At 44.0% G+C, this 24,781-nt stretch overlaps 1 protein-coding gene and 1 pseudogene across 1 annotated transcript; one reads left to right on the forward strand and one right to left on the reverse strand.

The window, feature by feature from the left end:
• The first annotated feature begins 1,189 nt into the window (after positions 1-1,189).
• On the forward strand, positions 1,190-3,835 carry LOC100605614 (annotated as a pseudogene).
• Positions 3,836-5,088: 1,253 nt separating this feature from the next.
• Positions 5,089-22,516, reverse strand: SFT2D2 (SFT2 domain containing 2). The gene is made up of 8 exons (XM_003258830.4): positions 22,346-22,516; positions 16,687-16,773; positions 16,367-16,452; positions 13,103-13,184; positions 11,668-11,703; positions 11,522-11,580; positions 9,170-9,199; positions 5,089-5,773 (listed from the first exon to the last, which is right to left on the reverse strand). Exons 1-8 carry the CDS (start codon positions 22,406-22,408, stop codon positions 5,734-5,736), a joined length of 483 nt encoding a protein of 160 aa, XP_003258878.2. The 5' UTR covers positions 22,409-22,516; the 3' UTR covers positions 5,089-5,733.
• Between the last annotated feature and the right edge of the window lie 2,265 nt (positions 22,517-24,781).

The following is a 24,781-nucleotide window of genomic DNA, read 5'->3' on the forward strand; positions in this document are numbered from 1 at the left end:
AGACCCAAAACCATAAAAACCCTAGAAGAAAACCTAGGCAATACCATTCAGGACATAGGCATAGGCAAAGACTTCATGACTAAAACACCAAAAGCAATGGCAACAAAAGCTAAATAGACAAATGAGGTCTAATTAAACTAAAGAGCTTCTGCACAGCAAAAGAAACTATCATCAGAGTGAACAGGCAACCTACAGAACGGGAGAAAATTTTTGCAATCTATCCATCTGACAAAGGGCTAATATCCAGAATCTACATAGAACTTAAACAAATGTATAAGAGCAAAACAACCCCATCGAAAAGTGGGCGAAGGATAGACACTTCTCAAAAAAAGATATTTATGCAGCCAACAAACATATGAAAAAATGCTCATCATCACTGGTCATTAGGGAAATGCAAATCAAAACCACAATCAGACACCATCTCATGCCAGTTAGAATGGCAATCATTAAAAAGTCAGGAAATAACAGATGCTGGAAAGGACAGGGAGAAATAGGAATGCTTCTACACTGTTGGTGGGAGTGTAAATTAGTTCAACCATTGAGAAAGACAATGTGGCAATTCCTCAAGGATCTAGAACTAGAAATACCATTTGACCCAGCCATCCCATTACTAGGTATACACCCAAAGGGTTATAATAAATCATTCTACTATAAAGACACAGGCACATGTATGTTTACTGCAGCATTGTTCACAACAGCAAAGACTTGGAACCAACTCAAATGTCCATCAATGATAGACTGGATAAAGAAAATGTGGCATATATACACCCATGGAATAGTATGCAGCCATAAAAAAGGATGAGTTCATGTCCTTTGTAGGGACATGGATGAAGCTGGAAACCATCATTCTCAGCAAACTAACACAAGAACAGAAAACCAAACACCACATGTTCTCACTCATAAGTGGGAGTTGAACAATGAGAACACATAGAAAAGGGAGGAGAACATCACATACCAGGGCCTGTCGGGGGGTGGGGGCTAGGGGAGGGATAACATTACATACATGTATACCTATGTAACAAACCCGCATGTTCTGCACATGTACCCCAGAACTTAAAGTATAATTAAAAAAAAGAAATATTTCCAGAATCTCATATAAAAAAAGAATAAAATTAAAAATGCAGTTTATTTATGTAAAAGATCGGTGGAACTTAAAAGATAATCACTGTGAGTGACTTACAGTAAAAATCAAAAAATGAAAAAGACTAGTGTACTACAAAAAGAGACTACCTGAAAAAAAAAATCACAGAATATCAAAAACTTGAATGGGAACAAGAACTCTTCTGCAGTTTGAGATTTCTGATAGTCATGAAAAAGAAGAAGACCTGTTGCATAAAAATCACTTAATGCAAGATGAAATTGCCAGGCTCAGGCTGGAAATAGACACAATAAAAAATGAAATCCTGGAAAAGAAATACTTAAAAGACACTGAAATTATAAAAAGAAAGCATGAAGACCTTCAAAAGGCTCTAAAATAGAATGGGGAAACATCAACAAAAATGAGAGCCCATTATAGCGGACAGCTTACCGCTCTGACAGATGAGAACACGATGCTCCATTCCAAACTGGAGAAGGAAAAACAAAGCAGGCAAAGACTGATGAAATGGAATCATACCATCGTAGACTGAATGTTGCTCTACATGATCATCATCAAAGTCACTCAACAGAAAGAGACCAAGAGCTTGATTTCCCGGGCACAGTGGATAAATTGCGTCATTTACAGGAAAATTTGAATTCTCATGTTCTGATTCTTTCGCAGCAACTTCCTAAAGCTGAGAGTAAGTCCAGGGGCCTCGAAAATGAGCTCCATAACACAAGAGAGGCTCTGAAAGAAAAGGCTTTGGTTTTTGAACACATACAAAGAGAGCTAAACCAAACTGTGTCAAATGAAGGACATTGAAAAAATGTACACAAATGGCCAAGATAAAGTAGAAAAATGCATAGAAAAGCAAGTAAGATTATGTCAACTACAAAGACAAAATATATTGCTTCAACAGCAACTGGATGATGTTCACAACAAAGCTGACAATCAAGAAAAAACAGTAACTGATATTCAAGCCAAATGTGATGCTACAGTACAAAACCTTCAAGCTGAGTGCATAAAGCGCCGTCTTTTGCTAGAAGAGGATGATCAATAAAGTTAATCATTTGAAAGAAAAGCAATGTCAATATGAAAGAGAGAAAGCAGAAAGAGAAGTAGTTGTGAGACAACTTCAACAAAAACAGGGTGATATCCTAAACAATCAACAACAAAAGCTTTGCTGGATGCTTCATTGCGTCACTGCGTCCATTGAGAAAGTGAGATGCAGGATTCAAGGAAGAAATTAGGCCAGATGAGAATTCAATTTCAAGAAAAACAGAATCAACTTACAGCAACTATAAGATGTACTAAGGAGACGCAAGGCCACATACAAAAGCTTGAAATAGAAAATTCCATGTTAAGAAATACAATTAAAAAGCAAGATGGCCAAATTGAGCAGCTTCAGAAAATCCTGCGAAGTTCAGGTTTGATGCAGCAGTTGTTGCAAGAAAATGAAACTACAGAAACAGATGAAGCTTCTTCTGAATTTAAATCTAGATCCTCTGTAGCAGAGGTCCCCAACCTACAGGCCACAGACAGGTCCATGACCTGTTAGGAACCAGCAGCACAGCAGGAGAGTTACTGTGGATCTTCTAGATCATCTGCATGCCATGTGAATCTTATAACCAGTTTTTAATTTCTACAAAAAAAAAAAAAAAGCCATTGGATGGGGACTGCATTTTATCTACAGATTAATATGGGAAAGAATTAACATCAACAATGTTGAGTCTCTCAACCTATCAACAAGATATTTACTTAGGTCTTAATTTTTCTTAGCAATGCTTTTTAGTGTACAGATATTCCACATAGTTTGTCGGGTTTATTCCCAAGAATTTTATATTTAATGCTATTGTAAATAGTATTATTTTTAAATTTTCAATTCCTAATTCTTTACTTCTAACATGGAGAAACACAATTGATTTTTGTATATCAATTATATATCCTGCTGTGTTGCAAAACTCACTTGCTGGTTTCAGTAACTTAGTAATGGATTTTATTTGGTTTTCTACATAAATGATAATATCTGCGAACAGACAGTTTTACTCATTTCTTTTCAATCTAAAGGCCTTTTATTTTTCTCCTTCCCTCCCTTTTTCCCCCCACTCCCAATTAAAACGTGATTGCAGTGGCTAGAATTTCTAGTACAACGTTGAATAGAAGTGGTAAGAGCTGACATCTCTGTCTTATTCTCAATCTTAGGGGAAAACATTCAGCCTTTCATCATTACATAGGATGTTAGCAGTAGATATTTTAAAGATGCCCTTCGACAGGTTGAGGAAATTCTCTTGTATCCCTAGTTTGCTGAGATTATTTTTTAAATAAAGCATGGTTGTTCCATCTAAAAAAAAAAGGACATGGACATGGAGGGGTGAGCCTTCTAGGTGTCTTATTCCAGGCTGCTGGAGCTCACAGTGACTAGCCAAGCCTCGTATCAGTTCTAAAGAAAAGGAACCATGAGCACTCCTGACCTCCTCCATGCCCCTTCTCACGCCACAGCCCTTCTGAGATCTGTCTCCAAGAGGCACCTGGGATGTGAAAGAATCCCACGAAAGCCAGAGGGGTAGCATAAAATTTCCTTTCCTGGCTGAGGACAGGTTAGTGACCTGAGCAGATGACTGGATGCCGTCAATAGCCTAGAAAGAACCTGGGAAGACTAGCTCCTCTCTCTGGCCCCGTCAGGCTTGTTCACACCTCCCCAGCCTCAGAAGAAAAGATCGGCAGGGCACAGTGGCTCACGCCTGTAATCCCAGCACTTTGGGAGGTCAAGGCGGGTGGATCACCTGAGGTCAGGAGTTCCAGACCAGCTTGGCCAACATAGTGAAACCCTGTCTCCACTAAAAACATAAAAATTAGCACGGGCGTGGTGGCGGGCACCTGTAATCCCAGCTACTTGGAAAGCTGAGGCAGGAGAATTGCTTGAACCCGGGAGGTGGACGTTGCAGTGAGCAGAGATCACGCCACTGCACTCCAGCCTGGGCGACAGAGTGAGACTCCATCTCAAAAAGAAAAAAAAAAAAAACAGTCTGAGTTCTTAGCCACAGTAGGACAAAGAAAGGTTCAGCAATTAGCCACAAGCAAGAGGACAACCAGCAGGCCACTTCCTTTGGTTTAGCGGTGACAGAGGAGGAGCCCTAGTGGACTAGTTGGCCCTGTGCAAAGAGCAGCAAAGCAATCCAGATAAATGTCATTTGTAGAATGACTCTGGAGGTCCTGGAGGGCCAGGAACGCTGGCTGACAAGACAGGGCACTAATCATAGTCAGACAACAAGGAGGAGCTGAAAGGGAATACAAGGGACATTGAACATCCTGCAAATCCAGGAAGAAGCTTCCAAAAGAGATGGGCAGGGAGGGCCAGGTAAGAGATGGCTTGGCTGATGAAAACGGGGGAAACAGTCACAGGCAGTTACAGGAGGCACAACCAGAAACAGGCCGGGAAACTCTGGGTCATGAAGCAGGCTGAAGCTGTGGCTTTGGGTGGATCCAAAAACCAGTGTGGGCCTTGATTCCCTTGACTGCACGGTGGTATAACAATCCCTGCTTCCTCACAATGCTCTCCATAAGAACCAGGTAAGATCATGGACACAAAAGCACTTTGTAGGTTAGGCATCAGGCTGATATGAGACCACCTGCAGTTTATCCCCAGTGTCCCCAGCACAGGCTGAGTGCAAACACTGGGACTATTTAAAGGTCACTGGGCAGGCATGCCTACTTCCTGCTGGCCTCACAGCAGGGATCTGTCTTCCCACCCACTCTCCCCTGGCCCAACTCCAAGGGAGAACGGAAAATAAAATCAGCTTAAAAGCAAACATTTATAAATAATGAAGAAAAAAATATAGCTGAGAGCAGCAGGATTTTTCAACTCCTATGGGCTCTTGTCCAAAAAAAAAATAGCAGTGTTTTCTGCTGCTGCTCTGTTCTTTCTCCATCTAGTGCCAGGAGATCATAAAGAAAGATATGTAGGGAGAGGGAAGGAGGGATGGGAAATAAAACCCAAGAGAAAAAGAGTCTGCACCTAATGTCAGAAAATACATTCCACAGTCAGGCATAGAATCAGAACACCAAGAATGCTTAGATTCAAATTCAGAAACAGCATATACCACCAAAAAGTGCTTCTTTTCTACCTCACTCCATGGCCAGGCTCTCCAGGGCCTTGTCTAAAGCAGAGTCACTTATTCTCAGATGCCAGAGTAGAAGCAGACTCACTCTATGCAGGATGGTGGTGATGGTTTCCATGCTGAGGGACAAGTGGACCCCAAAACTCTGTCCCTTACTGTTGCTCCCCTGTGATCTCTTATGGGGCTGCCTTTTGCCACTAGGGAATCACTTGCACCCAAGGCTTATCTGCTGCTGCTGAATAGGTTTGTATTCATGGGAATTCAGTGGGACAACATCCAGAGAGGAAACAGGTACACGAGGAAGATTCCACTCCACAAGATACAGAACCCACTTCTCATCCCGTGCTACTGACATTCAGGTTCAAGAATGTATTGTTGCTTCCAAAAGTAACCCTCAAATGTTCAAATCACAAGCAACACATTGCTGCAAGATAAAAGGCACATGTCTGTAAGACAGAGGTTTCGAAGATAGTTACAAAACTGTCCACCAGCTTCTGTCCATAGTGCCTTCCAAAGCTTCACAAAACTGGCCATGAATTATGCAAGACACACGGCAAAACACTTCTTCACAGCATCCCTAGGAAAGAAAAGACACAAAGATGAGTGGAACGTCATCACCCCAAAGGCACTCCTTTAGAGGGCACCCAGAGTGGAAGCTGCAGAGTAGAAGGCACCTAGACTGAAAAATCAGACCTACACAGCATCAAACTGCAGCTTCAACATTTATTAGTAGTACTATCCTGGGAAAGTTCCTTGTCCTGTTTGAGTTTCAAATTCCTCATCTGTAAGAGGGGATGTCCCCACTTACCCTACAGTCTGATTATGGGAATAGCCATCATAATCAGAGAAAAAGATAATATAGACTGTCAGAAACTAAGAAATCAGTCAGGACTGCTGCACTTTAATATCGGCCAAAATCACAGAATGCACTGACAGCATTAAGTCAAATATTAACTGGGACCTTTCTTCATTCTAAGCAGGCAGCAGAAGGGAGCTCACTATGGCTCCTGAGCACTTATTAATATGCTATATTAGCCTTATCACAGGTATTTACTGCTTGGAATTCAGTGTAGAGGGTGCAAGAAAGAGTTGGTCTTCAAGAAATTACTATTCTACCCAAGCAAGCACCTCCATTTCCACCACCACACCACACTGTGCAATGTGGCACTAGGCTTCTCATACCCCAGCTCTGTTCCACGTTCTCAACTGTGCTGCATTAAGGACACTGGGAGTCACATAAGGGAGAGAGAGGTGAATGGATGCATTTCCATGAGTAGGCACTACATTTTAATATCAAGATGATTCCAGGGCAGCATTTCTTGAGATACACTCTGCACTGCAGTCTCAGAAGAGTCTCTGCACAAGAAGGGTTTTATGGCCACATAAGTCCCCCTCATGGCAGCTCACAATACACATAGCATATGGAAGGATCTAGCAAGCCAGGCAAAGAGGAACCTACCTAATTTTGCTTAACCTGTTTCTCAAACTTACTTTATCATAGAACTCTTTTCTTCCACAGAAACACTATTTATGTGGAACACCGTGGGAAAAGCTATTCTAGGGGAACTTACAAATAGAAGGGTGGGGCCAGGCATGGTGGTTCGGACCTGTAAACCCAGCACTTTGGGAGGCCGAGGCGGGCCAATCACTTGAGGTCAGGAGTTCGAGACCAGCCTGGCCAACATGGTGAAACCCCATCTCTACTAAAAATACAAAAAATGAGCCTGGCGTGGTGGTGTGTACATGGAGGCTGAGGCAGGAGAATAGCTTGAAGCCAGGAGGTTGGAGATTGAGGTGAGCTGAGATCAGGCCACTGCACTCCAGCCTGGGCCATAGAGTGAGACTCCATCTCAAAAAAAAAAAAAAAAAAAAAAAAAAAAAAAAAAAAAAAAAAGAAGGGTGGGATCTAGCTCTGTGATTCCCTCCCTACTAGAGGAGTAATTCATCTCCTCAGCACATGAAACTCACCATCTCAAATAAAATTCCATCATTCTATCAATCACTTGTACATAAATTTTATACATGCCAATCCAGATCAAGCCTGAAGCTCTGACTAATGACTCCAAGCAAGTTTCACGAATGAGACCTGTGCAACTGCATTGGCCCCACAGTTAGAAGGGTCCACATTGAGTTTAATGCCTTGATTTGATGTTGCCATCTTGAAATTCTTAATCTTTTTTTTTTTTTTTGAGACAGAGTCTCCCTCTGTTGCCCAGGCTGGAGGGCAATGGCACAATCTCGGCTCACTGCAACCTCCGCCGCCCAGGTTCAAGCGATTCTACTGCCTCAGCCTCCTGAGTAGCTGGGATTACAGGTGCATGCCACCACACTCGGTTAATTTTGGTATTTTTAGTAGAGTCAGGATTTCACCACATTGGTCAAGCTAGTCTCGAACTCCCGACCTCGTGATCCACCCACTTCGGCCTCCCAAAGTGCTGGGATTACAGGCTGAGCCACTGTGCCCGGCCTATGATTTTTGAACAAGAAGCTCACATTTTTATTTTGCACTGGGCCCTGAGAATTATGTAGCTGGTTCAGGGACCAAGAAATATTCATATGTTGGCAGGTTAATCAATATCTCATTGGATGCTCAGTTATGATGAACTCTGGCTTACTTCACATAAAAATCTAGCTTCCCAGGACATCCCTGCCCACATTCTTCTCAGACAAGCCACCAGGCCACAAAACCAGCCAGGTTTGCATGGAGTATTTCATAACTGTTACCCTCCTAGAATCTATCAACAAAGCCACTCAGCTGCCTTTCAATTGAAAGGCTTAACTTCGCATCCAATCAATCACTCCTCAATACTTTCAAATCACTGTTAGCAACAGTCTTGGAATTTGTTAAGACATAAGACTGCTCTTCCTCCTTCCCAAGTCATGCATAATTTTTCATTTCCTCAGTACTTTTTTTTTATTTTTTTTTTTTTGCGACAGAGTCTCGCCCTGTCGCCCAGGCTGGAGTGCAGTGGCGTGATCTTGGCTCACTGCAAGCTCTGCCTCCTGGGTTCATGCCATTCTCCTGCCTCAGCCTCCCGGGTTCATGCCATTCTCCTGCCTCAGCCTCCCGAGTAGCTGTGACTACAGGCGCCCGCCACCACGCCCAGCTAATTTTTTGTATTTTCAGTAGAGACGGGGTTTCACTGTGTTAGCCAGGATGGTCTCGATCTCCTGACAGCGTGATCTGCCCACCTCGGCCTCCCAAAGTGCTAGGATTACAGGCGTGAGCCACTGTGCCTGGCCCAGTACATTTTTTTAAAAAAGCTTGTTTTTAATTAGCAGGTAATGATAAAAAAAAAAAAAAAAAGAACAGAAGTTAAATAGTTGCATTAGAACAAAGTCAGAGGCAAAGATCATGCGGCTAATTTTGAGAGGTCCATCACTGAAAGTGCTTAAAGAGGTATGGAGTATTAGAATTTCAGAGCTAAAAGAGGCCTCTGGAGATGATCTAGACCAACTCAGTCTACTTATCAGTGCTTTAAGGCCAGAGGGGTCAAGAGAGCTGCTCAAGGTCACACTGCTAATTAGGAAGCCCTGGTACTGCTTACTCTCCTTTTACAAACTCTTGTGAAACCTTCCCAGCAGTGGGATACTGCAAGAAGCATGAATTGAGATCCCTCCATATCTTACTCAGTGATATGAAATGACATTCACCTTTATAAAAAAAAAGAAAACCCTACTCAAAGCTACGGGTTAAAAGAGTAATAAAGTGCATATATGCACCATATATAAGAGTAGAATGTTCACAGCATTGGAAATTGCTGTACCTGGGTAAATATCCATTATTAGTTGTATAATTAGAGTGGGTGGTGGGGTGACCTTTAACTTACGTATCTATAAATGAGATGTATAGTATTTGTCTACTTGGCTCAAAAGACTTCAGTAAAGATAAATAAAATAGGATATACTCTCTGAAAGCAGACTCTAAATTAAAATGAATGACAGAAATCGTTATTTCCAAATACAGTCTTACCTTGCAAATGGTATGAAGGAAAGGCTATACCTATAATGAAAAACAAAACAAAGGGTCAAATGAGATGAAGGGAGTAGAAGATTATCCAGCGGAATGGGCTTCTGAGCTGTAAGAATACCTGCAGTGATTTATCCAGATCCTCTCCCATCCTCAGCCTGGGGGATGAGCATGTGCACACAAAGGCCCATGCATGTGCATGCATGTGTACCCAAACACACACACTATGGCCATGTACAGATAGGCAGCCACAGAAGAAGGGCAAAAGGTTCATGTGGAGATAAACCCTATGACCTCAGCCTCACTGCAGTACTGCTATAACCTTGAGCTAGCAGCAATCGCCTTAAACAGTCAGATTTCAGATACCCAGATGGCACAGAAACTCTACTCTGAAAAAATATCAAATAAAACCCAGAATAGTTGAACCGCCCCCCACCCCCGTCCCCCCCCCTTTTTTTTTTTTTTGAGACAGGTTGGTGCCCTGTCACCTAGGCTGCTGGAATATAGTGGCTCAATCATAGCTCACTGCAGCCTTGAATTCCTAGGCTCAAGCCTAGGAGGCTCAAGCAATCCCCCTGCCTCAGCCTCCAGAATTGCTGGGACTACAAGTATGTGCCACCATGCCCGGCTAATTTTTTAATTTTTTTTTTTTTTTTTTGCAGAGACCAGGTCTTGCTACGCTGTCCAGGCTAGTCTCAAACTCCTGGCTTCAAGCAATCCTCCCACCTCAGCCTCCCAAAGTCTTGGCATTACAGTGTGAGCCACCCATACCTGGCACAGTTGAACTCCCAACATTTTATAAATTCTAAACAGAATTTAACTTCTACCCAATTGGGATAAATTTTCTGCTCTGCTCCTATTAATTTTAAAAGAAGAGAAAAGAGAATAAAAAAGAGAAGAAAAAAATGCTACCAACTACTCTATGAATGAAAATGTAGTACGTCCAAAGGTATCTTGGTAAATTCCAGTTAGCTCAGCCCTATCGCTTAGAAAGGAACCATATACAAGGAAGAGGCTCCATAATGCTGAAGAACCAGGCACTGTGTGTCAGGCAGGCTGTAAGTTAGTCAGCCCTTAGAAAAGCAAACACAGTCGGAACATGTCAGTGTTGAAGGGAATATCACCATTCAGCTGAACCTCTGAAACTGGATTCAAAATCAGTCTATAAGCAAAGCAAGGTGTGTGTATATAGGTACCAATTTCTGCCCTAGAAGAAAAATCAAAATATAAACAGTCTACCACTCGAATGTGCATGTCATTTAAAAAAAAAAAAAAACACACACACACACAAACACCACCATCCTTCTCCATATCTTATACTTACCATGTACAGAAGCTCAATTACTTTGTCAACACAGTAAATTCCAAAAGGCAATTTGAAACTATATTTATTCAAAAGTCCAAAATTGCTAAAGGGAGGGATGGGAGTTAAGCTTACAGTCTCAAGATTCATTTCTACCAAATAGGAGTTAACCAATTCTTGGGAACTTTAAAATGCCCACAATCCTCTTTTCTTTGCATTGTAGCAAACATTTTTTTCAAAAATAGGTGAGTCACATCTCTACTGAAACTGTTGTGGCAGATACCATCCCTTGATAAACCTTGAAAGAACTACAGAAATGTCTTGGAACCTACAGATTCCACCTGTGCCACCACCCCTCTCACTCTGAGGTCGTATAGGCTTGAAAGGACCATGAACCTACAGCCCCATTCATGGTTTCACAAAATGTCTCCAGCGGCCCTTTTACTATGCTTGGCTCTGGAGTTACAATTTCCTACTCTTCAGCTGAATTACCAAAAGCCAACAAGCCTCTAAGCACATAACACTGATCCTACAGCCCACAGACACACGTTTTTCCATTTCGTCAGTGACTGTTCCTCATCTCCTGCTGACAATTCACTCTTTGTCCTTCTGTTAAATGATTCGTTCTATCACAAATGTAACACTCATTATTTTTCTTACCACTTTCCTTTTTTGGTAACCTCTATTGGACTCACAAGCCTTTTTAACATCCTTTATAATACTTCTATTGTCCTTGCACTTACCGGACATGAGTGGCTTAATAATATTTGTAACATCTCAAAAATCAACCATTAGTTCAGCAAAAATACCACAGCAGGCAAACAAGGAGCCTCCTGTGACCACTCAAGACCACTAATGCCATCTATTTGCAGTGGGCTGGGTTGATGGGTATTTGCTCTGGAGCCTGACTTCACTTTCATCATTGAGAATCCTTAAATTAAACAGCTTCTGTGTTTTCTTAATTCTCCCACCCACAATATGTGAGTTTTATCTCCTTCGGCTACATTAGTCAGTGGGCTATGTGGGAGGGGATTGTTCAAAAGGTTACTTACCACGTCAATGCCAAAGACTGCAAAATGCAGAAGATAAGTGCAAGTCCCTTGTTATGCCACTGGAAAAATAATAATATGGTTATAGGAGAGTGTGAGACAAGGGGCAAAAGCCAAAATGGTTAAGAAAAATTAAAATATACATTTACCCAAAAGGCAGAACACAGGGTAAGTGCAAAACACAACTAAAGGGAAAAAGGAAACATTAATTAATGACAATAACATGGCAGGAAAAAAAAAAAAAACTCAAAACTTGTTATTCTTCACAAATGCACAATACTTATGCATCCTTCATCTCAAAGCAGTTAACCCACCTGAGCACCCATATTTGGCAGAATAGTTAAAAATCTCCATGAAATCAAACTAGCCAATAAAGATTCACATAGATAAGATGTGCTTTTACTTTCAAGTTTTCCCAGAACCAAACAAATCATATTTCAGGCCCACCCATTCATCCGTCCATCCATCTTTTCATTCAAATGCACTAAAGTAAGCTTAACACAAATCTTTCTATTTTAACTCCTACCAAATGCTAGTCTCTGCAGCAGAAAGCACATGTGAAGACAGAGGTTAACATGAGATATCAATCTCACAGTCAGCATGCCAGTTACTTGTGTACCTATTACCTAACACTTTCCCTAAGGCCATTCTTAGAAAGCTCTTTCTGCAGGAGACTTGTCCAGGCCGTGGGCATCTGAGGCTGGCCAAGGACAACTGGTGCTACAGCAGTCAGCCATGCCTTTCCTCACCATCCTTCTATAACAGTAACTACTCAAATATGTCCTAAACATTCTCTGTGTCCAGCACTATGCCCAATACTCTAAAAGGACACAAAATAAATAGTAAATGTGGTCACAGCTTTTGAGAACTCACCTATTTGAATAAATGAGATTATATAAATGAAACTAAAAATAAAAGTATGTTCTTCAAGTTCCAAGTGTTACAATAGTTATAAAAGTCCAGAGAATGTAGGTCTGGAATGATTTTGATAACCACAGGGAAGAAAATAGGCCAGAAATGAGAGGCATTTAGGGTCAATGGGACAGGAAGATATAACAAAGCTGAAGACAATGTTGTCAGAGCAGGGTACAAGGATGACAGGCCATAAGGAGGCTACTCCGACTTCGGGGAGACTGATGAAAAACAGTAGTAAGTCCCCAAGTAAGATAATGAGGAATAAAGAGGCCATTCTATAAGACAGGACACCCACCCTAGAGAATGAGTCCTGTGTTTCGGAGTTATTCCCTCTAAGCCCTGCCTGTGTGTGGCTTCAACAGTCACCAGGAAGGTGTCTGAGCTCCCTTACTACCACCACACCACTCTGGCTAATCTGACAAGCAATGCCCTCTAGAGGTGCTTTTCAGAACTGGTAGCACCTTGACACCCACTGAAACACAAAGTAGGGGAGGAGGGGATCGTAATATTACACAGAGTGTTCCCTTCTGCCACATGGTTATAGGAATAAGGTAATAAGTCAAGCTGAATGGAAAAAGAGAAGAGGTCCTTAGGTTTAAAAAGAAAAAAACTTATACGATAGAAATAAACACTCCCATTTGAGAAGTCCAGCTAAAAAGCAGACCTTACCAGCACCATGATAGTTGCAATCAAACGAGTAGGCTCAAACATTCGCTTCAGCTGTTTCACTGGTCCCATGAGGAAGATGGTACTGAAAGGCAAACACACACACACAAGCCGTTCAGAACAGAACTGCACTAGGCACACTGAGTCGCCTCCCCAAGATTTCCTTTGGCAATAGTAGCTAACATTTGAAAAGCTCTTATTCTGTGGAAGACACTGTGCTGAAGGGCCTTTTGTGCAGTATTCTCATTTAATCCATCAACAACCAACCTATAAAGTAGAAACAATTACCACACCAAAGCCCAGAGTTACTTTATCCAAGGCCACCCAACTAGGGAATGATAGACCCAGGCTGTAAATGCATGTGGGTGTGACTGTAGAATCATATCATACCACTAGGTTAGATAAGCCTTCTCCTTGAGGTGCCACCTTGCCTCCCTGACAATACCTACTCATGGAAACAAACAAGGCTCAGGAAATTTAAAGAAAGACCATACCTTACAGGCTTAGGTAGCTTATGTTAGAAAGTAGAGCATTTCATTTTCTTTCATAATCTTCAGGGAATAATTCTAATGATGATGATATCATGATGGGTTATTTGTTGAATGTTTGCTAAATGCCAGATATTACATATATTACCTCATTTCTTCTCCTCAACAACTTTGTGAGTTATGTATTACACTTATTTTAGAGACAAGAAAATCACACGGCTACCATTTGACTCTATAGCTATTGGATTCCAAAGCTCTAAAAAGACATCCCCAGCATGCTTGGGTTTTTTTTGTTTTTTTTTTTTTTTCTGAGATGGAGTCTCGCTCTGTCGCCAGGCTGGAGTGCAGTGATGCGATCTCGGCTCATTGCAACCTCCACCTCCTGGGTTCAGGTGATTCTCCTGCCTCAGCCTCCCGAGTAGCTGGGACTACAGGCACACGCCACCACACCCAGCTAATTTTTGTATTGTTAGTAGAGACAGAGTTTCACCATGTTGGCCAGGATGGTCTCGATCTCTTGACCTCGTGATCCGCCCACCTCGGCCTCCCAAAGTGCTGGGATTAAAGGCGTGAGCCACCGCGCCTGGCCCCCAGCATGCTTTCTGTATGAATGAACTTGAGACATGGCTAGCAAGAGTAATCACAAATGAAGCAGACTGTCATGTCTAACACATCAACTTGGCATGAGCCACCACACCCAGCCAATAAGTCTTCCACTCTTTGAAGTGCCATTAAGTTGCAAGGCTTCACTCTCAAGTGTCCCAACTAAGAGAACACTTCTTTAACCTACACCGAATAAGAAGCAACAGTCAAGGCTGGTCCTAAAAATTAAACATAGCATATACACAAAACCTTAACAGGCTACAGGCAAAGACACAAACTCCCAAATACCCTGAAAATAACAATTTGCTCCCTTTATTATTTCCCTACACGGTGCTATGAAGAATCCAGCCCACAGGGATTTGCTAAAGAGCTCTTCTGGACGAAGCAACACACCCATATATTTATGCTCAGTCTAGACTATACAATGTAACTTACACTGTCTGCCCAAAACAACCTCCCACCCAAAGTTAGTATTGGAGAAAGCTTTAGGGGCAACAAGAGACGTCTCTAAGGGTCAGCATTTTACTGTCATAAGCACTAATAAATTAAGCTTTACACAGGTGACCAGAATCATGCAATCAATCATTTAATTAACATCCCCCATTTCCAGCCAGACACAGAGCTAAGTTTGGGTACAACTGGGGACAAGATACACGTGCAGCCCTTATCAAGTGCCTTACAGATCTAACAAGTCAGTGTAATAAAATGCCACCTGCACTGGCACATAAATACAGATGGGATACTGAGAGTCCAAAGGAAGAGGTCATCAATTCTGGAGAGGAGGAGGTAATCAGGAAAAGCTTCATAGAAGAGGTGGCTTTGGAGCCAGGTCTTAACAAATGAGCAAGTATCTACCAAACCAGGGGAGGTACAGATAGGGCAGCATTCCAGGCAGAGAAAACAACCTAACAAGGGCACAACGGCATTTTGGGAAATGCAAGAAGTTCAGCCTGGCTGGGAGGCACACTGGATAGGGAATGGGACAACGGTGAAGCCAGATCTCAAAGAGCCTTGACTGTATGCGTGCTGAGGAATTTGGACTTCATTTGTACAGACAAAACAGGGAGCCACTTGAGGGGGCTAAGCAGGGCTATAAATGAATGGCTCTACAGCTCAGTGGAAAATGGCCTGGAGAGGGGCAATGGAGACAGACCAAGCAGATGCATCTTGCTCAGGTAAGGGTGATAACAGGCCAAAGCTAAGACCAGCTCAGATATCACCTTCTCTAGGAAGCCCTCCCTGACTCAGGTCGTGTCGGCTGCCCCTCCTTGAGAATCGCTTTCCATATCTTGTTATATCATGAGTTATATGTCTGTCTGCCTGGCAGGGACCAAACTGGACTTGTCTTTGTATCCTCTGAGCCCAGCACAGAGTGTGATCAATGCTTACCCATTGAGCATGCAAGTCAATCAGTGAAGTACAAACAGCCATAGGGACAAAGAGGAAGGAGCCAGTAAGACAGGGTTACATCAAGCCCTGGTGAGGAATCATGGAGGGGAGACTTGGACCCCCAGGACTCTGAAGCCATTTACAGAGACACAAGGGAAGGGAAAAGGGGGAAAAAAGATGACTGAGTTCAGGTTCCTGCAGGTCATTCAGGTAGAGGCCAGGCCAGTGCTCCCAGTTGGAGAGGGTGGAGTTGTTGGCACCAGTGTGATTGAAGCATCAGTGTGAATGAGCTTGACCTGGAAAGTGTGTGCATCCACAACATGCAGAATGGGCTGCCCACCTCCAGGAAGGGCTCAGATGCCCTGCCCACATGAGCTGCTACTCAGGTCTGGGAAGGTCTGACACTAAATAAAAACCAGTTTCCCTTATGGCCACTGGAGTGATGAGCCCTTTGAAAACCATCAACTCAATCTCTGACAGCAGTAAGAATATAGCAAGCAGGAGGACTGGGTTGTAAACCCTGGAGAAATCACTGAACTGCTTTGTGTTGCAGTTTCTGTACATGTAAAATCACAATGGCAATACATTTGCTGCTTTCTCCCAGGTGTTTCAAACTCAGATATAAAATATTTTCGAATAATAAGATATGAATGTGAGATATTCTAACTATTTCTCTCCAAATCCCTTACAACTACTGGAGCCTCCTCTTTCACCTCCCTCAAGGGCAACCAACATCCATTTTCCCATCTAATGACTGGCAAAGATTGGATTTTTAAAAAACAGTTACCTCCCAATTGATGCGATATTACCAAAGGTATAAAACACTGCGAAGAGGTGTAGTCCCTTCCTGGGCACCCACAGCAGAACAGTACCCTGGAATTTAAAGCACAGTGTTTGCACATGAGCAACCCCTCCCACCCGGCCACACAAGCAGAGCTCCCAGAGGAAGCCCTGAGGAGTCCGTTTCCCTCCCCACTTCCCTTATTCCCCCCTCCTCTCATCCATGCATTTTAGTGAAGGGCAAAAGGGGAAAGGAGGTGGACAAAAGGGGGAATATATAGCAAAGACAGGTAGGAGGAAAAGACAGAGGAGGGAGGGAAATCTTACCAGCAGTGAGCAGAGAATTCCTATAGCAAAACACGCAATGAAGCCTTTTATCCTGGTACCCCAGCTTAACGAAGATGCCTCAACAACCTAAAATTGAAAAAAAAAAAATACATATACACACACATTTACTAAAAACAAAGCAAGCACATAATTAAATCTAGAATGTGTTAAGTTGTATTAGGGAAGGCAAGGAGCACAGAATCCTACACACTCAGGCAATGTAAGTCATCGAATCCAGACTTTATCAGAGCTGTAACGTTATTATGCAGACATGAATCTCCTCTCTAGCAGCTGACAGCTGTGCCTCCAGCTGAACATCTTCAGAGGTAGAACTCCTTGCCTCAAGCACAACCCATTTCAGGAACAGGAAGGCAAGACAGCCAATTCTAGAGTAGCCCAGAGCCTTCCTACAACCCAGGCAGGATGAGGACCACACCTGGAAAGGCATGAGTCCACCAGGGACTCACAAGTCCACCTGGGATCCTCCACCAGGCAGGGTCCCAGGAAATAAGGAAAAGATGAGGGGACGGCACTCAAGCAGCTGCTCCACGGGTCATCCTCTCCTACATCAACTCTCACCCACATTATTCACTCTTGGTTCAGATGCTGTACTTACAGGATGCTGGCATCAGCCAACTCATCCAAGTGTGAGACAGATCCTGGTTAATTAATTACTGTCCTGCTCATGCTGATTCTTTGCCATCATGATTAATCCCTCCCTGGAGCAAAGTTCAGGAGAAGCCAGGAGTTCCAAAAACACTACTGAAACAGGAGAGCCTGTGAGTAGCTCCCAGTGGTTCTTTTCCCATGTCAAAAATGACAACAGCCAGGCACAGTGGCTCACACCTGTAATCCTAGCACTTTGGGAGGCTGAGGTCCGTGCGTCACCTGAGGTCAGGAGTTCGAGATCAGCCTGACCAACATGGTGAAACCTTGTCTCTACTAAAAATACAAAAAATTAGCCAGGTGTGGTGGTGCATGCCTGTAATCCCTGCTACTTGGGAGGCTGAGGCAGGAGAATTGCTTGAACTTGGGAGGTGGAGGTTGCAGTGAGCCAAGATCATACATTGTACTCCAGCCTGGGCAACAAGAGTGTAACTCTGTCTCGGAAAAAAATGACAACAAAGTCTCTGCACTGGTGACCCTGCTAGTCTGTCCACCTGATGCAAGTGGGAACAGTTGTTCCAAGCTGGACAAAGACAGCTGCCAGTGAGAGACCAACACCACACAGGGCAGCTAGGCCATGTATATTCACACAGGGCTCACCTTGTATGGCCAGCATAGTCTCCATCTAGCAATGTGGTCAAAGTTTCCTACCATATTTCCACCCAGCTGATGGAAGAAGGTAGGTAGTGGCAGAAAGTCAAGAGTCATTGGACTGGCAACTCCCTCACCCTTGACTACCCCCAGCTCAGGGATCTGTTTTCAACCCTGTCTCCAGAGTTCCCGTCAAACCAGAAGCTTGAACAGAAGGATGAGAGGCTCCCCTCAGGTGTGGCATGTATTGCCAAAGACTACCTTACTCTCCACTCAGGAGAAAGGTATTTAGGTCAGGTTATACATTCATATATATTGGAACTGGGCTCATGACCCTGCACAGAAGGCACAAATTACGGATGATAACAGACAGCAGGGGCCCAGTGTTAAGACCTGACAGATGAGCCACCTGGTTTTACGCTGAGATAAACCTCTCCTGGAGGAGTCTGCTTTCCCAAACCCCCTTGGGCTCCAAAATGAGCCATGTGATGATTCTCTGGTAGCAGCCTTTACAAGGCCCCAGACAATCTAGTGAGGCTACTTCTGACTAAAGCATTTAAGCTCTCACCAAGGACAGAATAAAATGAGAAGCTACCACTCTTCCTACTCATGCAAGAACCAAAGAACTTACCTTGCCAAGGCGAGAAAGGAACTAGATGCAGGTGGGAAGAAAAGAGCGGTAGTAGGACTGGCCTGGCTTGTCTGTAGGAAGAAGAGCGGTAGGATTGGCCTGGCTTGTCTGTAGGAAGAAGAGCGGTAGTGGGATTGGCCTGGCTTGTCTGTAGGAAGAAGAGTGGTAGTGGGATTGGCCTGGCTTGTTCATAGGAAGAAGCATGGTAGTAGGACTGGCCTGGCTTGTCTGTAGGAAGAAGAGTGGTAGTGGGATTGGCCTGGCTTGTCTGTAGGAAGAAGAGTGGTAGTGGGATTGGCCTGGCTTGTCTGTAGGAAGAAGAGTGGTAGTGGGATTGGCCTGGCTTGTCTGTAGGAAGAAAAGTGGTAGTAAGATTGGACTGGATGGTTCTCTGAGCACTACATGGCATCAACAGGGATAATTTTAAAAGATCCAACCTTTCTATTTGAAGAGGATAAGCCATAAGGTTAAGAATTAAATTTGAATTGGCTTTGACATCTAGATTGCTAAATAACCTCAACAGAACAGTGAGATTCCAGAGAATGGCCTGAACCTGGGAGGCAGAGCTCGCAGTGAGCCGAGATCGCGCCATTGCACTCCAGCCTGGGCGACAGCGCGAGACTCCGTCTCAAAAAAAAAAAAAAAAAAAAAAAAAAAGTGAGATTCCAGCCCTCATACAAATCAAAATAACCACAATAGGAAGCAGTTCAGCCAAGAATGTGTTTCTGGTTTCTACCTTCAGAATGGAAAGTGACACTCCATATCCAAGTCTCTCAAGCTGAATCCATCCAAATGTTACTCTGTCTGCCAAAATAGAAGGGGTGGGGGGCATATTTCACCACTGTATTTTTCCATCACATGTGATTGCAAGTTCTTTTACATGCACACTTGGTCAGGGAAGGAGGAAGCTGTTGTTCCACTTCTTCTAACTGGACTCAGTGAAAGCAAAACACTTCTTTTTGCCAAATTATGAAAACAAACTCATAAAAATGTCTGTAAATTCATGACTGCTGGAAGCTGTGCTAGCATATTGTTTTTGGAAATTAGAGTAGCTAAAATGGTACCTGGATGGAATTTGTAGGCAATGCGCTCACAGGCAGTCTAACTGGCAGTTATTCACAAAGGTCCCTTTCACTCTGTGATGTGGAGAGAAGAGGGGCTCTTGCCAAGAAGAATACTAAGAATTGTTCAGAAAAACAGGATCGGTAACCAGAAGAAGGTGAGAAAGGAATACTGCTTCATTTCCACACTTTAAAATCAGATACTATTCATACCTTTTTTGTCCCCAGAATCCTTTATAAAAAACATAAAACCTATACTTTCAGAAAGAAGTCCATTGAAACTAAAGACTTAAGGTGTATTTATGAAGATGAGGTACCAATCACAAAATTAATCGTGAGGCTATTATTAGATACTGCCATGCAAATTTTATAACTACCTAGGAGAGGTAGGAGAAATAGAACTAGTCACACCTTTATGGTTTGCATTAAAGGAATAAAGGTTTTAAAAAGCACTCTCTTCTAGTGACCTCTTAAAGAGATTTTAAGAGTGCCTAATTCAACTTACCACACAAAATAGCAATTTCCCCACAGAATCCTCCAGTTCTACCAGCCCCCAAACCATGAAAAATATGAGACAATCAAATCAGTACCAATATTTTAAAGGAGGCTCTGACCTAATCGTAAACACTAAGCTGAAACAGCCTGGAAGATGAAGTTAGTCGGCAACAAAACATTTCCCAGGAATTCAAGACTCTGGAAGTGCCATACAATGATGTTATAAACAGAAATCTCACTCAGAAAGAGGAAACTGACCAACTGACCAAAGTATTTTAAAACAAGAACGAAGCACCTATTCTTTTTAAATTAGATCCAACAGATGCCTCAGCATAACACATTAAGGCCCTTCTCACAGTATCCAACACAGACGTTCACCATTTTAGGTTAAAAACAAGCTCAACATTTATGTTTGCAAACTTTACTAGTCGTCCACTGTTGAGGGTCAGCCCACTGCTTCGTAATGATTTTTGAGACAGTAATATCTGCATCATCCCACTGTCAACACTCCACCCCCCGAGAGTCTGCAGGGAGAGAAAGTGTCTGCCTCTTAAGCACCAACTGTTCATAAAGGCTTGTTGACAGTCTATGGAAATAAAGCTTTAAATAACGAGGGTCAGCTACCTACGAGTCAGACCTTTCTTAGGCCCGGTCTGAGGTTCCACTTGAGATTCATAATAGAGGCTAGAAATCAAGAAAAAAGAACCCGTGAAATTACTCCTGAGCCTTGACCAATTATTAAAGGCAACAAATTAAAAAGAACCCACCAACTTGTTTTGAAATATCAAAAAGTTAAACTTCAGTGACTCCAACATTCGATCCCATAGAATTACTCCCTCAAGGTGAAGATTCAGAGAGCAAGTTTTACATTCTGAGATGTCATGCAGAAAGTGTAAGTCCCAGTATCACACAAAACAAAACCGAATAAAATCAGCAACCACAAACGTGGGTGAAAGCAGCTTGCTGAGAAAGAAGAAGAACTTGCCGAGAAACCAGAAGAAACACTGATTAGTTTCCAGTTGGCCATATCATCTTAACATCCTCATTTCACAGATGGGGAACGGAGTCTAAAGAATACACCAAAAAGTGAAGAGAAACGTTATTCTGTCATCCAAAAAGGAAAACAAAAGCTAAAAGCACCCCAAATAGAAATGCAGCATTCTGTGTGGTTCAACAACATAGGACATTAGTGGCCAGGTTTCAGCACGATCAAAACTTTTCTAATAGGCCGGGCGCGGTGGCTCATGCATGTAATCCCAGCACTTTGGGAGGCAGAGGTGGGCGGATCACTTGAGGTCAGGAGTTCGAGACCAACCTGGCCAAGATGGTGAAACCCCGTCTCTAGTAAAAACACAAAAATTAGCCGGGTTTGGTGGCGGGTGTCTGTAATCCCAGCTACTTGGGAGGCTGACGTGGGAGAATCGCTTGAACCCAGGAGGCGGAGGCTGCAGTGAGCCAAGATCGCACCACTGCACTCCAGCCTGGGCGTCAGAGTGAGACTCTGTCTCAGGAAAAAAAAAAAAAAAAAAAAAAAAAAAGCTTTTCTAATAAAACAAGCCAACACGCAGGCAGTCTCCTGAGGCACTGGGTGTCTAGAGTCTAGGTGTGGGCAGTGTGGACAGAGACACAAGATGTGGTCCCTGCCCTCATGGGATGGGGGCAGTTTCTCACCCCCAATCACAAGGCAACGTGTACAGGGGCGGGTGGGAGTGTCACACCCTACAACCTAAACTGGACAGAAAACCAAGGCAGAGCTCGAGGCGCGGCCACCAGCCCCGTCGCGAGGTAGGGACCGCCACCCCAACACCCCAGTCCGGGTCTAGCGCCCCGACCCACCCGGCAAGGGCTCCTTCCGCCAGGACCTCGGGGCCCCCAGCCCTACATGGCCCTAAAGCGCATTCCCCGGCCGGTGGGGCCGGGGCCGACAGCCCAGTCGCCCGCCCTCCCACTCGCAGCTCAGCCCGCGGATTTCCTCCTGCGCCGCCCCCTTGTCAGGGAGGATGGGCTGAAGGGGCGCGGGGCAGAAAAGGACGCCGCGGCCACTGCCCCGTGTAGCGCCAGGCCTCTTAGCGGAGCCCTGCAGAAGAAGAGGAGGAGAAGGGGCAGAGCTACCGTCCAGAAACTCCAGGGAGTCCCCGCAGGCTTCCCAGGCCTGGGCAGGGGACGTAGGACGGGAGCGCGGCGAGAGGGGACCGAGGGCCCCGGGCTCACTCACCTCGGACAGGCCGCTCCGGTCCTCCGTGTCCTGCCCGCTCAGCACCTTCTTCAGCTTGTCCATTGCGGCCCAGTCCCCACCAGCGCCAGCCCCTCTGCCGCAGCCTGTTGCGCTCGCTAAGTTGACGGCTCTTCCGGGTGCTAGGCAGCCGCCCGGGCGCCAACGGCTGCGCGCCCCGCCCAGGCACCTGCCCACCTGGGGGCGCCCGGCATGCTCCGCGCGCCCGCGCCCGCCTCCTCGTGTTTTGGTCCCGGGGGGCGGGTCGGGCCGGAGGGGCTGGGATTGAAGAATCAGGCGCTGCCAAACACTAATTCGGCGTCCTGAACAGTTTCAAACCGGAACGGGCCGCGCTCCCTCGCCCTACTTGATCCAGTCAACAAATGCTGAGCACCTACCACGTGCAAAGCTCTAGAGAAACAAAGACGGGGAAGAAGCCTTGTGCAGACGAGAACAAAGGCTGTGGTTCATCCATATTGCGATCGTGCCTACACAGGAAAAGATTTTTTTTTTAATCACTCAAGGCCTTAGCCTGGTGTGGTGGGGCATGACTGCAAGCCCAGCTACTCCGGAGGCTGAGGCAGGAGGCTCACTTCAGCCAAGGAGTTCCAGGCTGTAATGAACTATGACCAGGATACTGCACTCCAGCCTGGGCAACAGAGCGAGACTCTGTCTCAAAAAAAAAAAAAAGTGACTGAAGGAATGTGGAAAGGAATAATAGATTGTTAAATTGTTTTGTGTTTGTACAATAGTTTGTTTTACTGACCTCAAAAAAACTCAAAACAGACTGGGCATGGTGGCTCATGTCTGTATTCCCAGCACTTTGGGAAGATGGCTTGAGCCCGGGAGTTCCAGACCAGCCTGGGCAACATAGGGAGACCTCATCTTTGCAAAACATTTTTAAAAATTAATCAGGCATGCTGGCGGGCACCTGTAATCCAAGCTACTTGCGAGGCTGAGGAGGAAGAATGGCTTGGACTCAGGAGGTCAAGGCTGCAGTAAGCCATGGTGTCAGTGCAGTAAGCCACTGCACTCTAGCCTGGGCAACAGAGTGGAAACAATACAAATGGCCACCAACTGATTAATGGTAAATAAAATGTGACATACCCATGCAATAAAAAGGAATGGAGTACTGACACATGTTACAATGTGGATGAACCTCGAAAACATTGTATTAAGTGAAAGAAGTGTGGACCCCGAAAATTTGAGACAGGTCTCAGTTAACCAGGAAGTTTATTTTGCCAAGGTTGAGGAACAGCACCTGTGACACAGCCTCAGGAAGTCCTGACGACATGTGCCCAAGGTGATTGGGGCATAGCTTGGTTTTATACATTTTAGGGAGACATGAGGCATCCATCAATATGTGTAAGAAGTACATTGGTTTTATCTGGAAAGGCGGGACAACTCGAAGCAAAGGCAGGAAGACTCAAGCAGGGAGGGGCTTCCAGGTCACAGATAGGTGAGAGACAAATGGTTGCACTCTTTTGAGTTTTTGATTAGCCTTTCCAAAGGAGGCAATCAGATGTGCATTTATCTCAGTGAACACAGGGATAACTTTGAATCGAATGAGAGGCAGGTTTGTTCTAAGCAGTTCCCAGCTTGAATTTTCACTTTAGTAATTTGGAGGGGGCCCAAGATATTTCCCTTTCACAGAAGCTAGACACAACAGAACATATATTGTATGATTTCATTTATAGGAAATGTCCAGAATAGGCAAACACATAGAAACAGAAAGTAGACTAATGGTTGCCTAGGGATGGAGGAGGGGAAATGGTAATAAGAGACTAATGGGGTGATTTAAATGTTCTGGAATTAGATTGTGGTAATGGTTGCATGCACAGCTCTGAACATACTAAAAACCATTGAATTGTATGCTTTGAGTTAATTGTATGGCATATGAATTCTATTGCAATAAAGCCATTTCAAAAATGCTTAGAACAGTGCTCAGTATATATTTCACAATCCATTAATATTATCTATTGTAAAATGTAACAGGCATCCACTCTTATCTTTCTCCAATGTGTCTGAGTCTGAACGCAGAATATGGGCTCCTGATTTACCTACAGGTATATTTGCACATTGTGCAATTGGCCCATTACAAGGTGATTCATTGTAGCATTGTTTGTAATAGAAAAAAATTGGAAACAACTTAAAAGTTCATGAATGAGGGAAGTGCTTGAATAAATTATGGTACATTCATTCACAAGAATTCTAAGTAGTCATTAAACACAGAAGAATGAGGAAGGTTTAATAAATGTCTTCAGAAGGTTTTTTCTGACTGCCACACCATCCCTTGAAGGATCTTTGTCAACGTAAGTCTGACTCATTTGTTGCCCTGCTTAAGATCTCACACAGTGTGGTAAACTGAAAAATGTTCCCCAAGGCCGGGCGCGGTGGCTCACGCTTGTAATCCCAGCACTTTGGGAGGCCGAGGCGGGT

This window comes from Nomascus leucogenys, chromosome 12, assembly GCF_006542625.1.
Source record: "Nomascus leucogenys isolate Asia chromosome 12, Asia_NLE_v1, whole genome shotgun sequence".
NCBI lineage: Eukaryota > Metazoa > Chordata > Mammalia > Primates > Hylobatidae > Nomascus > Nomascus leucogenys.

Bases quoted from the DNA above. Each gene is read 5' to 3' on its own strand.
- SFT2D2 (XM_003258830.4), bottom strand. From the start codon at position 22,408: ATGGACAAGCTGAAGAAGGTGCTGAGCGGGCAGGACACGGAGGACCGG. The intron at 16,453-16,686 runs GTAAGATTTCCC...TTTAAATTCCAG, and splicing joins GAATTCTCTGCTCACTGCTG to GGTACTGTTCTGCTGTGGGT. The intron at 11,581-11,667 runs GTAAATGTATAT...TTATTTTTCCAG, and splicing joins CCCTGTGTTCTGCCTTTTGG to TGGCATAACAAGGGACTTGC.